This window comes from Dendropsophus ebraccatus, chromosome 7 (assembly GCF_027789765.1).
Source record: "Dendropsophus ebraccatus isolate aDenEbr1 chromosome 7, aDenEbr1.pat, whole genome shotgun sequence".
Classification (NCBI taxonomy): Eukaryota; Metazoa; Chordata; class Amphibia; order Anura; family Hylidae; genus Dendropsophus; species Dendropsophus ebraccatus.
Window position 1 is genome coordinate 90,881,199 of NC_091460.1, and position 20,988 is coordinate 90,902,186.

The following is a 20,988-nucleotide window of genomic DNA, read 5'->3' on the forward strand; positions in this document are numbered from 1 at the left end:
GAGCACAGTTCTGGTATTGGCTATTATCAGCTTTAGGGCCGAGTATCAGTGGAAACGTGCGGTATAGTGCAGAAAAAAATCACCATGTAACACCCAAAAGTATTGTGAGAGACAAAAAGAGGGAGTAAAATCGACAAAGGAGAATTATTTCATCGGACAATGAGTTTACTGCCAAATGATTTATATTTGGCTCCCAATATTAGAATCAGAGTAAATCCTCAGATACCTTATGCTATTATATTTCTTGATTTTTATTTGCCTTAGTTGCGGCTGCCTGGCAGCATCAACATTTGAAATCCCTTTTTGTGGCAGTTTTACCCTCTTAAAGGGATTATCCATCAAAAATGTTTTCTTTCAAATCAACTGGTGTCAGAAAGTTACACATATTTGTAATTTACTTCCAGTACTTATCAGCTGCTATATGTCCGGCAGGAACTGGTGTATTATCTCTAGTCTGACACAGTGCTCTCTGCTGCCACCTCTGTCCAAGTCAGGAACTGTCCAGGGCAGGAGAAATTTTCTATGTGGATTTGCTACTGATCTGGACAGTTTATGACATGGACAGAGGTGGCAGCAGAGAGCACTGTGTCAAACTGGAAACAATACTTCCTTCAGGACATGCAGCAGCTGAAAAGTACTGGAGATTATGTTTTTTAAAAAAATAGAAATAAATTACAAATCTATATAACTTTCTGACACCAGCTGATTTAATAGATTTTTTTTGGTCGGAGTTCCCTTTAATAAAAAACTGTAAGATTATTATTTTTTTATCCCAAGTTCATAACCTTATTTGTACTGTATCTACATTCATCTTCCTGCACTCAAAAGCCTTCAGCTTCAGCAAATTCCTTCTGTAATTCTATATTATCCTTTTCTGTATTGGTTACTTTTCAAAGTTTAATATCATCTGCAAAGACTGATCCATCTGAAGATTTATAAATACACAGCTCTGACGCCCTGATTCCCCACTATACCCCCTGACTATAACTTGAGGTATATTACATACTGGATGGTTTTGTGCTTAAGCCACTTGCTAAAAATACTCCAAATCTGTAACTGGAATCAATGAATCTCAGCAATCTTATAGAGGTGAGGTGGCAGCCATCAACTATTATAACATATAACAATGTATGTGTCTATGATATATAGCCAACCAGCCCTTGTGACCTATAAACAGTGTTTTATCCTACTGTGTTTCCTGCACCAGAGATACGACATTGAAATGCTGATGTATGGAAACTATATATGATAAATGATCCTGGAAATGAAGCCAGCAATACTTGTGATTCCCTTTGGTGACTGTAGTGTGCGGTGTGTTGCCCGGCAGCCTCTGCTTCTCCTAACATCTGATGGATCACAGTAATGATCAGAACAAACATCTTAACAACATGTAAAGGCCTGGATGTGGAAAATGTTCACCATGAGTCTAAAACAACAAGCAACTAGAGAACAGAAAGACCCTAGCACATGGAACCCTGAGGATGAAGATTGTTTTCTTACTGCCATTCTCGGCGACATTTTCAGTAAATCTTCACTTTACACAGTATGTAAATGAGGCGGTTCAGTGTACTCATAATCGTAGAGACAGTGCTATGCAGTGATGTCACTTAACGTACAATGCACGGTTGAGAAGAAGTTGGCCAGTGGGGCAGATCGGTGCACTAAATTCCCACCCTCACTGCACAAACCTGCCTGATCTGCATATTAAATGAGGTAAAAATTTTGCAAAAGTTCTGCTGAGGATGAGGGTAAGAAAAAGACCTTTATTTTCAGTGCTTTCAGTGCTATGGAAACATAAACGCAGCTCACAGTCTTCTTACCTGCTGTTAGTTTCCTCCTAATGATGTATTAATTAGATTGATCATTGAGCATTCGGGAGGACATCATCAGGAGTACGTCATCAGGAGTACAGCATGAAGAGGACAGCATCAGGAGGATATCATCAGGAGTACAGCATGAAGAGGACAGCATCAGGAGGGTGTCAACAGGAGGACAGCATCAGGAGGACAGCATGAGAAGGACAGCATAAGGAGGACAGCATCAGGAGGACAGCATCAAGAAGACATCTTTATGAGGATGTAATCAGGACAGCGCTATACGAAACAGAATTCCCCACATAGCACATCAGGGTCAGAAGTTCTCCATTTCTCCTTACATACCATTGTTTAGGATAAAGTAAGCTCCTTCTATATTTACAGATAATTGATTCACCATACACAGAGCAAGTTATCAGCCCACTAAAAAAAATCAACTACTAGTAATTCTACTATATATCATGATATGGGGGCTATGCAGAGTCACATCTGCCCAACCGCACATGACACTATATTCCTAGTGTGGTGTTCCAATAAGGGTCTTACTGCTGTGCACACCCTTCACAAAAGTGTACTTTTTGTGGTCTTATTGCAGCCAGAGTAGTATTTAATGATGACCACTAGATGTCGCTGTACTATATGTTGAAGTGTGGAAGCTGCACAGCTGAAGTGTCTCAAAGGGTTATTGTGTTTGTGTGTACCAGATTCTGTGAACCAGAAGGATCTTTACTTTTTTCTGTCCTATCACCTCTTCCCTTTCTGCTCTTCTGTTGCAATCTTTCCACCCAACCACATCGCACCTTACACGCTGGACAAGAAGAGGAGGAGTTTAAGTCTTAGTCTTAGTCAGTATCATGCATGGGTAGGACGCAGGACAGAGCCCTCTTACAAACTTTTTTCTTTAAGTGCCTATACTCTGCATGATGCAGTGCTAAATCTTTCAGGAGAGGACTAGCCAACAGATTATCTCAACCCACGCCAAGGACTAGGAGTTACAACAGTGCAGGACATTATCCATTACAAAGCCAAAGAGCTAGGAACTCATCCGGGTGGAGCAAAGTTACTGAAAAGTCTTTGAACTCCATCTTGCAGCGTGAGTGTCAGCCAGGAAACGCTCAGCACTCTGCTCATCCCAGGTCACAAGGTCTGGGGCCTGTGTCACCCATTAGTACGGTTCAGCCAAAGCTAGTGGGCATAAGGTGGTGTGAAGACTATAGAAAGGTCAATACATGGGCACAGGTTGTCTTCTTCTTCTACAAGTATTCTTCTATACACTCCAACATCCTGCCAGAGCACATTACTACATGGGTTGAGACTCTCACGGCACCCTCCTCTCTACTACACTACCTCAGTACAACTCTCTCAACTTTACTACATCAGTACTACTACTCAGCACTTATCAGACAGATCTGGTGGTTTTACGTCTCAGTATTTATTGGAACTTTGTCAAGTGTATATCCAAGCACCCCTATATTACCTGTTGCACACTTGCCAATAGTAAAACAAGTCAACGTTACCTATGGAATCTGTGAATATTCACTACCACTTGCACAGCATTTGCACCACAACCTTGGGACATCTCCCCTTTCTGTGGGTGGCGGGTCCTACTACTATCCTGGAGGGTCACTACACTGCTCTGGCCACTTGTGACTAGAGCTGGGCAATATGGCCAAAAAATAAAATTTAAATCTTTATTTTCTTTTCTTTTTGCTAAACAAACAGAATTTTTTTCTCGCTGCAGCGTCAAGTATTTTAATGACGTTTGAGAAAACAACTGTATAGCTTCCCAGTGTAACAGTGCTCACCCGGTGCCCCCATGCAGTAGACAAGCCCTCTCTGTGCCCCATATAAGTAGTTTTTCCAAATATGTGCTATTTTGTGCCCCCATATAGTATAGGAGATCTTCTTTTTGCCTCCATCTAGGTAGGGTATAGTAGTGGAGGAGTATAGTGGATAAGGGGTGTAGTAGTACAGATAAAGATAAGGGGTGTAGTAGTAGTAGTACAGGTAAAGATGAGGGGTGTAGTAAAACAGGTAAAGGTGAGGGGTGTAGTAGTAGTAGTAGTAGTACAGGAATAGATGAGGGGTGACTGGGGCAGACAGGGGGGCAGACAGGGGGTTAACTGAGTGAGACTGGGGCAGCTGAGTGGGACTGGGGCAGCTGAATGGGACTGGGGGTGACTGAGGGGGACTGGGGAAGCTGAGTGGGACTGGGGGTGACTGAGGCAGCTGAGTGGGACTGGGGGTGACTAAGGGGGACTGGGGCAGCTGAGTGGGACTGGGGGTGACTGAGGGGGACTGGGGCAGCTGAGTGGGTCTGGAGGTGACTGAGGCAGCTGAGTGGGACTGGGGGTGACTGAGGGGGACTGGGGCAGACTTGGGGTCACTGAGTGTGACTGGGGGTGACTGGGGCAAATGCCAAATGCTCTGTAATCTCTCCACTTGTCTGACAGCAGAACCTAATAACCGATCCTGCCATAGCAGGTGTGCACTGAGCCTGCACAGTGGTCGGCACAGCTCCTTCATAGGGTGGAGATATAGGTATATATTATGCCTACAGTAGCAGAGAATGAGGAGACAGAATACTTGCATAAATTTATGTATGAGCTCCAGCATCTCCGCCACCCGACTCCACCCCGGGTTCTCACCTCTCCACCTCTCTTCAGCTCGCTCACCGCCAGCTTTACCAGACCTGGTCCCCTGCCCATCTCCCCGCACACCATCAAACAGGAGCAGCACAGATGCCCAGATAAGAAGATAGCGTCGCTGCGGGTCCTGGAGCTGTACAGCGGTATCGGGGGGTGCAGTATACCCCCATCCCGCTGTACAGCTCCAGGTCCAGCAGCGATGCTATCACTTTATTCTACCGTCCCTGCGGCCTCCTCCAGAGACCTGGGACATTGATGTCTGCTGGGAGGTGAGCGGGACAGCATGTGTTAGGGGCGGGGCGCAGGTCAGCAAGCTGTGTCAAGCGGCTGGAGGCCGCCGGCGTGCATGTCTCCGGACCGGCCGCCCGCCTTGCAGCTCACCGCTCCACCCGCTCGTCATTGTACCGCCCGCCCTGCATCTCACAGTAATGATTTTTGGTGAAAATCAAATTTACAATTTTCACAAAAAATCTAATCGAACATTCCGGGCGAATTAATCGAATTAATTCGATTAATCGCCCAGCCCTACTTGTCACTATATCATCCATGACTACACTATCTTAAGGGATCTAGCAGCAACCTGACAAGACACAGGGGGAAAGGGTACAACCCCCCCTTACACCTTAAAAGCAGGCGTGCTATCACACCTGTGTGCCCTCCAGGCATTGGCGTCACATGACAAAACCCTAAGGTCTGGCTGTATCTCGGCCATCCACCATAAGAAGTGGCGTCACACTTCCATCTTGCAAGTGACCGGCCGTCCCACCGCTATAACACCATCCGGGGGCTCACCACACTATCAGTGTAAGAATATTCACATCAAGAGAAACAGATTCAAAATGAATATCAGTGATATCAAAAGGTAACATAGTCACTAAAAATAAGAGAACTTTTAAAAAGGTTTACTGAACTTTGACTTAAAAATGACCCCACACTTAAACCACTACACCATTGCAGGTGTTTAGCTGTTTTAGTTTTATTCAAAAACTGTCCTGGCTCCCCCGGTGTCCTCCGCCAGGTCTCAGGTGTCCCCTGCTGATTGTAGCCACCAAATTCCTGCTTAGCCAATCACTGACTAAGATGGGACAGGGCCATGGCCAGTGATTAACTGAGCAGACTGGAGGTGGCGTCAACAGGAGACACCTGAAACCCGAAGGAGGACACTGGGGGAGCACAGACAGGTGAGCATACATACATACATACTAGTTCCGAACTTTGCAAAAAGTTCGGATCGATACCAACCTTTTTGCAAGGAGTGGAAAGAATCTCGATTTGGAAGATTCGGTCACTCATCCCTAAAGCGAATGTACCATGACTTTTTTTTTCTTACATTACCCGGTTGGCACAGGTTTGGTGATCCCAGTGGCATGGTTCTTTCTTCAAAATCCTGCCCAGTTCCTGCACTTTGTGCAGTGCTCTTCTCATGTACCTGCCCAGTTTTATGCACTGGAGGTGGGCCTGGCGCCCCCTAGTGTGACAATACCCCCTCCCATCTGTGATGTGCCTCTATTAGAACAAATGGAGCAGTAATGTCAAGAAAAAAATCATTGTTGTAAATATCTGTATTGCTATGAGAGCTTGTCCACATGACTGGATAACAGAACAGTGAGGCTCGCCTCTACCTTTGTATTGTTTCTATATCATAAGGATTCTCTGTAAACGCTACATTACAGATGTATTGTAAGGCAGAGATATAGTTCTGTATGGAAACACAATCCTGCAACCCAAGGATCACCTTTATATCCTACATACCTTGTACTTACCTTGCCCCTGATAATCTTCACATGGATTGGTTAGGGGTCATCCACACATCTGCAATATATGGTCCGTGCACTGTCTGTATACTGCAGGACAGACCCCGGAAACTCCAGAGACCATCATTCATTATGATGCTGGGAAATCTGAAACTGTTTAAATATTCGCACTACTATATTGTCATTCTGTGTACTTACATGCTGCGTACTGACCATATATTGCAGGCGTGTGAATGGCCCCTAAGGCCTTATGCACACACCCATAGCCCTCCTCATACAGGCTACAGATGGCCATCAAACCGTCCGCATTTGCGCTGACCCCTTCAGCACAATGGCTTGCTGGATAGAATGAATGGATGCAGGGCTACATTTACCACTAAGCACCCGTGGTCTGGTGCCTGGTCTGGCAGTACCTTGCAGGGGGAAGGAAACAACTTTTTTTTTTCTAGTCTCCCACCTCCCATTCAGACTTGCCAGTAAATCTGGCGTATTTCAAGGGGGGTATGGTGGTATTGGTCTGGTCTGGTGTGAAAGTGTTATCCAGTCACAGAATGGTGGTATTGGTCAGATCTGGTATGGCGGTGTTATCCAGTCACAGTATGGTGGTATTGGTCAGATCTGTTGTGGCAGTGTTATCCAGTCACAGAATGGTGGTATTGGTCAGGTCTGGTATGGCGGTGTTATGCAGTCGCAGTATGGTGGTATTGGTCAGATCTGGTGTGGCAGTGTTATCCAGTCACAGTATGGTGGTATTGGTCAGGTCTGGTATGGCGGTGTTATCCAGTCACAGTGTGGCGGTATTGGTCAGGTCTGATGTGGCTGAGTTATTCAGTCACAGTGTGGCGGTATTGATCAGGTCTGATGTGGTTGTGTTATCCAGTCACAGTATGTGGTATTGGTCAGGTCTGGTATGGCGGTGTTATCCAGTCACAGTGTGGCAGTATTGGTCAGGTCTTGTATGGTGCTGGTATTGTTCATGTCTAGTTTAGCGGTGTTAAATGTGGCACCTGGAGCTATTACCTACCAATCCTGATGCTAATTGGTGAGTGAAGATAGGGCGTCTTCAGGTTAGGTGCATAGGGCAGCAGCAGCTGTTAATACAGCCCTGAATGAATGTGTGAAAGGGCCTTTAGGTCGAGAATTTTCTCCATGTACTTGGTGTCTGCAGTGTATTACAGCCACTTGCTGCAGGAAAAGTCCACACCAAATCTGAATCAAGGATAAAAGCAAAATAATTTCAAACATTAAGGCTATGTTCCCACACAGTATTTTTTCTCAGTATTTTGCAACCAAAACCAGGGGTGGATTGAAAACACAGAAAGTCTATGCTCGCATACTGTTGAAATTTTGTGTATGGCCACCATTAAATGGCAAAAAATTGCTGTTGTTTTGTAATAACACTGTTATTTGCCATTAAATGGCGGCCAGCCACTCAATTTTAACAGTGTGTGAACGTAGACTGTGTGTGCCATCCACTCCTTGTTTTGGTTGAAAAATAATGACCAAAATACTGAGCAAAAATACTGTGTGGGAACATAGCCTAAAGAAGTAAATGGTTAAATGACACAGAAAATTGTAAACTGACCTTATTGTTGAAAATTTCCACAAATTAAGCAAAAATCTTATCAAAGCTTTATAAAATGTTATAAAGTCACAACATATTAAAAATCCTTATAGTAAGCTTTGTGTTTCTGTAAATTCTGATTTGTATTGTCAGGCCGGGTTATTATCATGTCTATGTGGTTTTTCCTCCACTATTTCATGCACTTCCTTCTTGTGTTGTTTTGCAGCGTCTCAATGCCTTGATCATCCTTAAGATGAAGGTATGGAAGAGGACAGCTCCCGCTTTGATACTCCTCTGTGCAGCGTTGTCCGTACTCGTTTTTACAGAAGTCTTCTTCCAGAGCTGGAAAACCAGCACCCCCCCCTCCCGATCACTCATGGGTTCAACACCAAAGAGATCACAGAGATTTCCACGAGCTTCCGAACGCAAGCCACCAATGATTTCACAATGTAAGAGCAGAATTCTATAGTTACCTATAAGTGTGTTGATCTTTCATGTTTATACCTGCATTAAACCAGATTTTTATGAATATTTAGTACAGAGCGGCGGCTGGACCATCAGTTCTCCTGGAAAGCATTCTGCAGTACTTTAGTAATGAACATAGCATAGTCTAAAGTGGAAAGTTCAAAAGAAGTGCAAAAAGAGGGTAGTGTGAGTTCTACTGCCCTTACCTTGGCAAGGTTAACCTTAGTATCCTATACCCCAAATGTGTAATGAGAAAAGTAAAAAGAGTTAAGGTCCTCTAGTCAATTTAGGAATTAGATATAATTTGATAGGTGAGTATGATAAAAATGAGGTCAAGTTTATTGGAGACACATACACAGAATGATAACAATGATAGAAACAGAATCTATTCTGGAAAGTGTTAATTGGTACCAGAAAAAAGGTGTGTGATATGAAAAAATACAAATGAAGGTAGAAAAAAAAAAAAAATGAAAAATGAAGAAAATAAAAATAAAAGTGGAAATGATAAATGACGTCTTGAAATGGGTTCAATGTATGGACACAAAAGGAAAATAAAAAATAAAACTCAGATGAATAGATGTTAACATATAAATACATAAAAACATAAAATTATAAAAATTCTGAGAAGAGGGTGGATACAGCCTGACGACTGCCTGGAAAACTGGGATATAGCCATAGGCTGTATCCAAGTTTTCTAGGCAGTCCTCTGGCTGTATCCACCCTCTCCACGGAGCGGGCAGACAGCGGGAATCAGAAGCCGATAGTTCAGGTTCATTCGAACCCGAACCTCAGCCGGTTCGCTAATCCCTACTATTCACCACTGACAAGAAATGGAAAATAGAAGGACTATAAAACTTGTATTGACCCCAGCTTCTCTCCCCCATGTCAATGTATCATCTTCTGATGTCACAGGAGGCTGGTCTAGATCTCCCACCCACAGGCGTAGCCACCATAGAGGCAGGGTAGGCAGCTGTTATGGGGCCCCTGCAGGAGGGGGGCCCGGGGATGCACAGGAAAAAAAAAAGAGCTAACCTGTGGCCTTCTGCTTAACCCCTTATGTACTGCTGTGTGTACATGACCCAAAGTTCATTTACACGCTGCAACATAATAATGGGTTAATAAGAAGAAGACAAGGCAATCTGCTTCACTGTTCTGATAATCTGTTCTCCTGAGCCATGCAGAGGTCAGGGGTTATCAGTGCACTAGCCATCTCCTTCTCTTCTGCTTTTAACCCTTTTTTGGGCTGCAGCATGTAGGTGAGGTTTATGTCACTTACACACTTCAGTACATAAAGGGTTAAGCAAAAGGTAGTTTGCTCCTGCACCTTGGTATTTAACCTTAATGGCTCTTAATGGGCCCTTATAGTTAAATGTAGTGGACTGACAGAGCAAGCAGCGATTGTTTCCTTCGCTCTGCCACAAGAGATTTTGTGTGTGTGTGTGTGCAGTGTCCCAGAACAGCCCTTCTTATGGTCACACTTTTATTATAACCAGTTCTGTTCTGGAAAGCTATGGTCCACTGCAAACTGCGTGTATTGTGTTACCCTTCTCAGTATTCAGGTCTGCTATTCCATTCATTTATTGCATGTATATTCAGGTATCAGTGTCTAATGGGATTATGTCGCCCCCCAGTGTTCTAGTATGGTACTTCTCAGGTATATTTCTCTGTATATGCCTAATGGTGTGATAATGCAATGGCTGAATGTCACGTGACTGTGCCCTGCTTCCATGGTAACTCCAATGGTCATCGAGCTTTTGGCTGGGGTTACCATGTGACTTCCTGTTCTACCTCAGTCTATCTCCTGCCCCATAGGGGATAGGTTGTGTGTTCATCCTCTCTCCCTGCTAAGAGAGAGACCTGCGTGTGCTCTGCTTCTCCAGTCCACTGGCTGTGTTCCTGTCTCAAGTTTCAAGATTCTCATCTGGGTGTCGATTCTTCAGTTCCTCTCATCATCATCTTCTCTAATCATCAACAGCAAGTATTTCATTCAAGTCTCATTCCACCCAGCATCTCAGCTTCAGTTTCACTACTACTCCCATCATTCAGCATGCTACTCTCACAGCCTATTGCAGCATCACCCATTACTCTGCGTTATTCAAGTTTGCCTTATTCCCAGTTGCATCCGGAGAGACTGTTGCTACTAGTTACCACCGTTACAATAAATATACAACTACCGTTGTTTCTGAACCTTGGCATTGGTGTGATAATTGGTGCCCTGACTAAGGACAACGAAGAATCGCATGCCAGTATTCCCGCATGGTCAGGAGCCCGGTTTCCAGCTGTATCATCCTCGTGCCTACACCGTGACCACATTATCCTACAGCTGCCCCGGTTCCTGCCTGTTAGCACCATCTATACTGCGGAGTGGCCCCTAGGGGCCAGGGCATCGCATGTGTGTGTGTTTATATACAGTGTGCTTTTTGTTGTGCAGGTGGGGGGCCTGTACAGTTTTTTTGCTATAAGGCCCCATGAATCCTAGCTACGCCCCTGCTCCCACCCCCCTGCTGCAACTTCACCCATTGTGCAAAAGTCTGCAGTGAAATTAGGGCTATGTTCACACATGTTGGAGTTTTATTGCAGTACTGCAGAATCTTTAATGCAAAAATGATGAACTTCTGCAATAAAATGATGCTAAACGGTACAGAGGATCAGAGATGGCACTACCAATCCCACCTTGACAAAAAATGAGGCATAAACAGTATATAAACAGTATATCCCATGAAAGATAACATTCGACAAAGTCCTTATTGTGGGGCTCAACTTCAAAGACAAATGATGCTTGATCATAATATGTGTGAGAGAAGAAAATTAAATTTAAAAAGATCTTTTGGGAACACAGCATGCTGTGTGGTGTTACAGGTAAAGAATACAGCGTGTTGTGTGGTGTTACAGGTAGAGAATACAGTGTGCTGTGTGGTGTTACAGGCAGAGAATACAGTGTGCTGTGTGGTGTTACAGGTAGAGAGTACAGTGTGCTGTGTGGTGTTACAGGTAGAGAATACAGTGTGCTGTGTGGTGTTACAGGCAGAGAATACAGTGTGCTTTGTACTGTTACAGGTAGAGAATACAATGTGCTGTGTGGTGTTACAGGTAGAGAATACAGTGTGCTGTGTGGTGTTACAGATAGAGAATACAGTGTGCTGTGTGGTGTTACAGGTAGAGAATACAGTCTGCTGTTTGGTGTTACAGGCAGAGAATACAGTGTGCTGTGTGGTGTTACAGGTAGAGAATACAGTGTGCTGTGTGGTGTTACAGGTAGAGAATACAGCGTGCTGTGTGCTGTTACAGGTAGAGAATACAGTGTGCTGTGTGGTGTTACAGGTAGAGAATACAATGTGCTGTGTGGTGTTACAGGTAGAGAATACAGTGTGCTGTGTGGTGTTACCGGTAGAGAATACAGTGTACTGTGTGGTGTTACCGGTAGAGAATACAGCGTGCTGTGTGGTGTTACAAGTAGAGAATACAGTCTGCTGTTTGGTGTTACAGGCAGAGAATACAGTGTGCTGTGTGGTGTTACAGGTAGAGAATACAGTGTGCTGTGTGGTGTTACAGGTAGAGAATACAGCGTGCTGTGTGCTGTTACAGGTAGAGAATACAGCGTGCTGTGTGGTATTACAGGTAGAGAATACAGCGTGCTGTGTGGTGTTACAGGTAGAGAATACAGAGTGCTGTGTGGTGTTACAGGGAGAGAATACAGTGCTGTGTGGTGTTACAGGTAGAGAATACAGTCTGCTGTTTGGTGTTACAGGCAGAGAATACAGTGTGTTGTGTGGTGTTACAGGTAGAGAATACAGTGCACTGTGTGGTGTTACAGGTAGAGAATACAGCATGATGTGTGGTGTTACAGGTAGAGAATACAGCATGCTGTGTGGGGTTACAGGTAGAGGATATAGTGCGCTGTGTGGTGTTACAGGTAGAGAATACAGAGTGCTGTGTGGTGTTACAGGTAGAGAATACAGCATGCTGTGTGGGGTTACAGGTAGAGTATATAGTGCGCTGTATGGTGTTACAGGTAGAGAATACAGCATGCTGTGTGGGGTTACAGGTAGAGGATATAGTGCGCTGTGTGGTGTTACAGGTAGAGAATACAGAGTGCTGTGTGGTGTTACAGGGAGAGAATACAGTGCTGTGTGGTGTTACAGGTAGAGAATACAGCGCTGAAACTGCAATATGTGAACACAGCCTAGATGTTCTGCAACAACCTAGGGCGGGGAAGCAGGGTGGAAGACTGTGATGAACAGCTGAGGGAAAGCAATGAATTATGAAACTTGTAGTACTGAGCAATTGCTCCAGTACAGACAGAATCTACAGAACTAAGGCCCTAAAAACAAATCGATTTTTGGTAGTTTCAGAACTTGGTGAGACAGGTAAGAAATGCTATTTGCTTCTACGGCTGTTTTTTTTTTTTCTTTAGCTGGAGTACCCCTTAAATGAAGGTGCTCAGAGAGCGGCTATTTAAAGGGGTTGTCTAGCGAAAATCTTTTTCTTTCAAATCAACTGGTGTCAGAAAGTTATATAGATTTGTAATTTACTTCTATTAAAAAATCTCTAGTCTTCCCATACTTATTAGCTACTGTATGTCATGCAGGAAATGCTGTTTTATTTTGTCTGACACAGTGCTCTCTGCTGATATCTCTGGCCAAGACAGGAACTCTGCTCCGGCTCCAGCCGTGACTGTTACATCTGAAACACATGGCATTCTTTGCTTTCTACCACCCACCAATGTATACCAGTTGAAAAAGGTTGTGCTAGACCGAAACGTCCGCTATGGTATACGATTTATGGATAAATTGTGATACAAAGAATGCATGTGCCTAATTGTGGAGCCATTTTTTATTTATACATATTGGAATAAAATAAGAACATAAAGAAAATAGCAAGATAATTGTTTCATGGTGTGCAATTAATATTATAACCTGGAAGACAGGAACTCTGTCTCGGTTTTCTATGAATCCCCACAGAAAACCTTTCCTGCTCTGGACAGTTCCTGTCTCGGCCAGAGATGTCAGCAGAGAGCACTGTGTCAGATTGAAAATAAAGCAACATTTCCTGCAGGATAAATAGTACCTAATAAGTACGAGAAGACTTGACATTTTTAAATAGTATTAAATTACAAATGTATATAACTTTCTGACCCCAGTTAATTTGAAAGAAAAATATTTTCACTGGACAACCCCTTTAAGGGAAGCAAGGAGGGCAGATAGATCTCTCTGGCTGGGGACACAGAAAGCCTGTCTGTGTGAGAGATTGGTATGAGTAATGCTGCGTTTACACGGAACGATTACCGCTCGAATTTTCGCATAAACTATCACATTTGAGTGATAATCATACCGTGTAAACACAGCAAACGATCAACTGACGAGCGAGAAATCGTTCATTTTGATCTATCAACATGTTCTTAAATCGTTGTTCATCGTTCGCTGAAAATTCGCAGATCGCTTCGTGTAAACTGTCTTTCACCGATTTACCCTATGTAAAAGATGGGCTTAAGCGATCTTAAAAACTATCGCAATAACGATTTTTCTTACGAATTTTCAAACGATTTTTCTAACGATTTATTCGTCTAAGCACTGATCGTTATAAAAACCAAATTGTTGCTTCAAAATCGTTAAATGATCGATTGGGCGAATTATCGCTCCGTGTAAACGCAGCATATCAAAGGTTGCTTAAGTGTTTTGTCAGCTGGCAGGGAGATGCTCTCTAGCTGCACTATGAATGTATAGTAAGTCCCAGGCAGGCAAGGATTTTCTTTTGTTGCTGTTGTTTTGTTTTATTTTCTGCTTGCAACCTTCTCAATAAACCTGACTATATGTCAGATTGCACCTATTTATGCTGTTTGCCTGATTTGGATGAACCAGTGTCCTTTGACCCCAGCAAAGGCGATCCCAATGACTTATATCACAATTGATGGAGGATGTGAGGGCAACAAGTTAAAGTATCTGTGAAAATCGAGGAAGTGATGCAGACCTTGTTGCAAAGTACTGCGGCCCAGCAGGAGGCAACAAGTGAACAACAGTGTGCAAATGCTGACCAACAATAAGCAAACTGCTTGCTGCCGGCACAGCTGACAACATTAATAGAGGCCTCAAATAAAGACCGCCAGATGCTGAGGTGGCACAGTATGTGGCAAGCCTGCCTGTGGTACCACCAGAGGCAGAGCAAATAACATTTCATGCGATCCAATTTTTGCAAAAGCTGACACCAGAGGATGACTTGGAGGAATCCCTTACTGCATTTGAAAGGACTGCGCTGCGAGAAGCATGGCCCACGGTACGTTGGGCTGGCCTGCTCTCCCTATTTTTGTCAGGAAAGGCGCAATAAGCCTATTTCGATCTGGAAGTCCAGGACTTAAAGTAGAGATCCTGGCTAGGTTGGATGTAACCATAGCTGTCAGAGCCCAGTGAATACACCAGTCTGCTTACAGAGCGGATAAACCTCCACATTCTCAGATGTATGACCTCATGAGTAGAAAATGGCTACAACCAGAGTTTTTTTCAGTACTTGAGGTGGTTCAATGGATTGTCATGGACCAGTACCTACGGGCACTATCCCCAGCCCTGAGGAAGTGGGTAAGCCATGGTGACCCTAAAACAGCCGATGACCTGTTGAATCTTGTGGAACAATATTCTGCATCAGCAGAGCTGCTAAGTGACACCCAGCATCAACCTTCATCCAGGGGCGTAGCTAATGTCTCCTGGGCCCTGGTGCGAGAGGCCAACTTGGGCCCCCCCCCCCTCCTTTCACGACCAAGTGATGCTATTGTTGTGTGTGTGTGTGTGTGTGTGTATATATATATATATATATATATATATATATATATATATATACACACAGTGGTGCCTTGGATTATGAGCATAATTCGTTCCAGGACCGTGCTTGTAATCCAAATCCACTCTTAAACCAAAGCAAATTTTCCTATAAGAAATCATGCAGACAATTTGTTCCACACCCCAAATATATTTATTATTCTGTACTGTACAGTAATGGAGAGGTTGGGAAACACAAGGGCTGACAGAGACTGCAGGGAGCATGAAGGATTGAGCAGGGCAGATGTGGGCACATACATGCAGCACTCTCTGTCTGGGGAGAGAGGGGTTACAGCTATGGAGAGATTACCTCCACAGTCCTGTCCCCTGATGTAAGCCCCAGCCTGAAGGGGATCTGCTATGATTTGGAAGGTGTTTAGAGTACAGTGCTGTAGACCCCGCTATGCAGGCCATGCCCCTTCTCCACTCGCGCTCCCACCCAATACAGGAAGTTCTTAAACCAAAGCAATGCTCTTAAACCAAGTCACAATTTTGAAAAACTGTGAGCTCTTAAACCAAAACGGTCTTAAACGAAGTTACTCTTAAACCAAGGTACCACTGTATGTATATATATATATAGCTCAGGGAAGAAACAGAGTGCTGCACATCACACCTATGGCTGATACTAGTGCCGCTTGGCTAAATAAAAAACACATCAGAATTTTGTGTATGAATTGATCAAGCCATACTGCCCCATGTACCTCGTGCCGGTATCTGATACACATGGGTCCCTACACTAAGTCCACACCGTGCCAGTCAGTGGCCACCAACCCCGCAGGCGTGCACAGCCAGGGAACGGGGGCCATGGGACGGCCCTGCGACCCCCATGCCACAGGACCAGACCCAAAAACACCACACCAGAACCCGGCCAGCACCGCCGGCGGAGAAGGTCGCCCCCAAGCAGCACAAGTCTGGATAAGGTATTGCGCTCACCAATATTCTCTCCAGTTCGTATATATATATATATATATATATATATATATATATATATATATACACACACACACACACACACACACACACCAAGACAGATATTATCTTTTACCGCCATACTGTTACCGACCAAATCCTGTATACTGAGACCAATATTACCAGTAATACCAGTATATAGGGAGGAAACATTACTGCCACACCACAACCACTACAATCACCACCATATTGTTACTGACCAAATCCAGTACACTAAATCACCTCATCCAGTCATATAGAGGTGGCCCCAGCTCTACACAGGCTCTATACACCATATACATTACAGTGCAGTTATATCAGGTGACTCACAGGAGACGTCTTTTCTGATCGGAGTTCTTTCCTTTTCATCATCTTCTCCATCCGTCCTGGGCCGTTATGAGAACTTCTCCGAGCCACGAATCCACAGAATCTGCCAGACAGACATATTAGGCTCCACACTCTGACACCATCTCCATCTCTCTACACACTGCACATCTGTACTGTCCCCTTTACACCCTCATTTACTGGATAGCCCTGACTCTATGTGACCTCATTATAATATATGCCCCCCTCTGTGTATTCCCTCTCCCCCTATGTTGCCCCCCCAAATAGATGGCCCCCTCTACCCCCTCCCTTATAGATGGCCCCCTCTACCCCCTCCCTTATAGATGGCCCCCTCTCTCCTCACCCTCCCTTATAGATGGCCCCCTCTCCCCCCACCGTCCCTTATAGATGGTCCCCTCCCCCCCCCTCCCTTATAGATGGTCCCCTTCCCCCCCTCCCTTATAGATGGTCCCCTTTCCCCCCCTCCCTTATAGATGGTCCCCTTTCCCCCCTCCCTTATAGATGGCCCCCTCTACCCCCTCCCTTATAGATGGCCCCCTCTCTCCTCACCCTCCCTTATAGATGGTCCCCTTCCCCCCCCCTCCCTTATAGATGGTCCCCTTCCCCCCCTCCCTTATAGATGGTCCCCTTCCCCCCCTCCCTTATAGATGGTCCCCTTTCCCCCCCTCCCTTATAGATGGTCCCCTTTCCCCCCCTCCCTTATAGATGGTCCCCTTTCCCCCCCTTTATAGATGGTCCCCTTCCTCCCTCTCTTATAGATGGTCCCCTTCCCCCCCCCCACCCTCATAGATGGCCCCCCTCTTTCCCCCCACCCTCATAGATGGCCCCTCTTTCCCCCCACCCTCATAGATGGCCCCTCTTTCCCCCCACCCTCATAGATGGCTCCTCTTTCCCCCCACCCTCATAGATGGCCCCCTCCTTCCTCCCACCCTCATAGATGGCCCCCTCTTTCCCCCCACCCTCATAAATGCCCCCCTCTTCCCCCCACCCTCATAGATGCCCCCCTCCTTCCCCCCCACCCTCATAGATGCCCCCCTCCTTTCCCCCCACCCTCATAGATGCCCCCCTCTTTCCCCCCACCCTCATAGATGGCCCCCTCTTTCCCCCCACCCTCATAGATGGCCCCCTCTTTCCCCCCACCCTCATAGATGGCCCCCTCCTTCCCCCCACCCTCATAGATGGCCCCCTCTTTCCCCCCACCCTCATAGATGCCCCCCTCCTTTCCCCCCACCCTCATAGATGCCCCCCTCCTTTCCCCCCACCCTCATAGATGCCCCCCTCCTTTCCCCCCACCCGTACAGGCTGATAAAAAAACAAAACTTAACTCACCTGACATCGCGCTCCCACGTTGATCCTCACTCCTTCGATCTGTCCCCGGCTGCTGCGCGGCTGCCGGGGGTGTCGCGTCTTATCCCCGGCAGCGCGCGCATCCCAGAACTCCCTGCGCGCCGGAAACCGGAAGTCAGGGCCCAAGGCGCGTAGGGAGTTCTGGGATGCGCGCGCTGCCGGGGGTAAGACGCGACACCCCCGGCAGCCGTGCAGCAGCCGTGGGAAAGACGGAGCCAGACTCTTGTGACCGCAAGCAAAACAATGCGGGGGGCGCGGACTTAAAGATACGCCGAAAACCTACTCCAGCCCTCAGCTGGCGTAGGTTTTCGGCTGTGCGCACCAGAGCGCACGGGATTTATGTACGTATGTCGGACTTAATAAATGTCCCCCCTTGAGTGTGGATGATAGGACTGTTGGCTCAGGAAAGCCTAAAATGCACAATTATGGACTTAGTTAAGGTCCCATATGATGTTTCCATTGCCACGAGTTAGGTCATATTGCTATGAACTGTCCTGTGACTACTGAACCTATGCAATGTGATGTTGCCTTTTTGAAAATAAACATCTGTGTGAATTGACAGTGGATGTTAAAAATGTTATTGCATTGCTGGACTAAGGGAGTGTAGTAACTTTGGTAAAGGCCAACCTTATCAGTCCCCCAGTCAGTCAGACACTTTCACAGTAACTAGTGTACATGGGGATACATGTGAATATCAAACTACAATTGATTGTGTTACAACTACCCATGGGTCAGTGTATCATAAGGTTGGGCTAGTCCCAGCTTTAATGCAAGATGTTATTCTGGGAAGAGATTTTCCATACTTTTGAAAATGATGAGAAAACAATTTGGTGACCATTTGAGGTTTACCCACAAGCAGATTCCCATGTCAGTCTAGTGTGTATAGGGTCATCTAGATGATGTCGATGGTGATAGGGTTCCTATCACGACCTGCCCTTTTCTTTAGAGAGAGATAAGCTTCAGCAAGAGTTGTTTACTCCTCCCCATAGAGAACACAGGAACGATCAGCCGTGACGAACAAAAGTGCAGTTTGTGTATAACAGATTATTTATGTCACTTGCATTTATTAAGTGCTTCACATTCACATAGGCAAAGCAGGCTGTAACTTCATGTAAAGGGCCAGTCGTCCTTTCCTTACGAGTATAAGATGAAAGGCAGTGAAGTATTGTTGGTATGTACTCTCTAAAGAAACGCCTGTAATGATTTAGTGATTGTGCAACAGGAGTGATTGGACTTTGTTGTCGCTGGTTTAAATTTTCTTGTTATTTTATGAACTTTCACTATAGTAGAGACATATGTAGCTGAATGCAGAGATGACGCTGATAGGTTACTGGATGTTTTCTCTTTGTATATTTTTATTATTTGCCTATGCACTTGGGCAGACAGATTTGTATGTACTGCAACCTCTTTCTGGCCCCTTTATTTTCTATAACTCTTTTATATATCACTTTTATTATTATTTTACTCTTTTATACATGAAAGGCAGATTTTCTGAAATACAAATATTTGTTCCTTGAACAAAAGGTTAATGTGCTGCAAAAATCACAAAGCAATAATGTTACTAAAAGCTGCAGGGGATGAACTTTTAAAGGTGGACTATATGTTAGCCGTTCTTTTTCATTGCTAGAACAACAGCACAATGAGCGTTACTATAGTATACAGTGTATATTCTATGATGGGAATAAGCAGCTCCTGGGGAGTGCAGCCTTTTGTGTAGGGTTTTAGAGCTCAATTCTAGGATTCTTTTAAGTTACTGAAGAGTTTATTTTTGGCCTTTTTGGTCTTTGTTTTTGCAAAACAGTAAATGTGAAACAGAACTGAAATCTAAAACATGAGGGAGGGATCGGGAAGTCCTCTAATCCTCCAATACAGAGGAGACTTTTCTTGGATAAGATAATGGAGCTCCGGACACTGACTGCTTAAAAAGAATAAGTACAATATAAGCTGTTATATGGGATACCTGACCTCTGCTTTAAATTATATGAAAAATTCAAGCAAACTGAGTTTCATAATCATATAATAATATTACTGTCATTATAATCTAGTAATCAGTACTTGTATACAGAGCATTTACAAGACTGGATGGATTGTGCAGAATTATGGGTTGTACATCACATTTACACAGGCCGATAACAATGATTTTATTGGCTGCACAAAAGATCCAATCAGACAATGAAGATCCATCTCCTGATCAATGAGCCTTTTACACAGGACAATTATTGGGAACAAGCATTTATACGAACACTCATTCACCCAATAAGCAGCCTATGTAAGAGGGTCTTTAAAGGGACTCTGTACCCACAATCTGCCCACCCCAAACCGCTTGTACCTTCGTATAGCTGCTTTTAATCCAAGATCTGTCCTGGGGTCGGTTCGGCAGGTGATGCAGTTATTGTCCTAAAAAAATAACTTTTAAACTTGCAGCCTTGTGCCAAACTGCCATGGCCTAGAGTGTCTGTGCCGTAACTTTGCACCACCCCTCAGTTCCTCCTCCCCACCCTCTTCATCATTAAAGGGGTTATCCAGCGCTACAAAAACATGGCCCATTTTCCCCTACTCTTTGGCTGGGGCTTTGAAACTCAGTTCCATTGAAGTAAATGGAGCTTAATTGCATACCGCACCTGAACTGGAGACAACAGTAGGGGGAAAAGTGGCCATGTTTTTGTAGCGCTGGATAACCCCTTTAAGAATGCCACTGGGAGGATTTTTGCTTCTCCTCTGCAGTGAACACTGCACAGGTACCTTAACGATCCAGCCCATGTGCCGTCTTCTCACAGCAGATGAATAGGAGAATACCTGCCTAGGGCATTCCTGATGATAAAGAGGGCGGGGAGGAGGGACAGAGAGGTTGTGCCAGCGTAATGCACATACACTCTAGGCCACGCCAGTTTGGCACAGGGCTGCAAGTTTAAAAGTAGTTTTTTAGGACAATAACTGCATCACCTGCGGAACAGACCCCAGGTTTAAAAGCAGCTATCTGAAGGTACAAGTGCTTTGGGGAGGACAGATTGTGGGTACAGAGTCACTTTAAAGTGTACCTGCGCTTATAACTTTCAAAGTATAAATCAACAGTATATGTGATATAAAGCAAGTTTGCAATATACATACTGTACATTTTTTTTGTTATATGCTGTAAAAGAAAGCTATACTTACCAGAAATCCAGGTCCTCACTCATAAAGGCAGCTCTTAGTCTTGTGCTGGTGAAAAATAAAAAAAGAGACTAAACACATGAAGTCCCGGACAGTAAAAAGAAACTATCAGCAGGTTAGATGAATGTAACCTGCTAATAGCTTCCT

At 44.8% G+C, this 20,988-nt stretch overlaps 1 protein-coding gene across 2 annotated transcripts in view; it reads left to right on the forward strand.

The window, feature by feature from the left end:
- Window positions 1-20,988, forward strand: part of NRTN (neurturin) — a 161,395-nt gene that overhangs the window by 127,283 nt on the left and 13,124 nt on the right. For both annotated transcript variants that reach the window (XM_069976636.1, XM_069976634.1), the window contains one exon: window positions 8,007-8,229. In XM_069976636.1, the coding sequence (XP_069832737.1) occupies window positions 8,034-8,229 (196 nt within the window). In that variant the 5' untranslated portion in view covers window positions 8,007-8,033. The remainder of the gene's footprint in view (window positions 1-8,006; window positions 8,230-20,988) is intronic.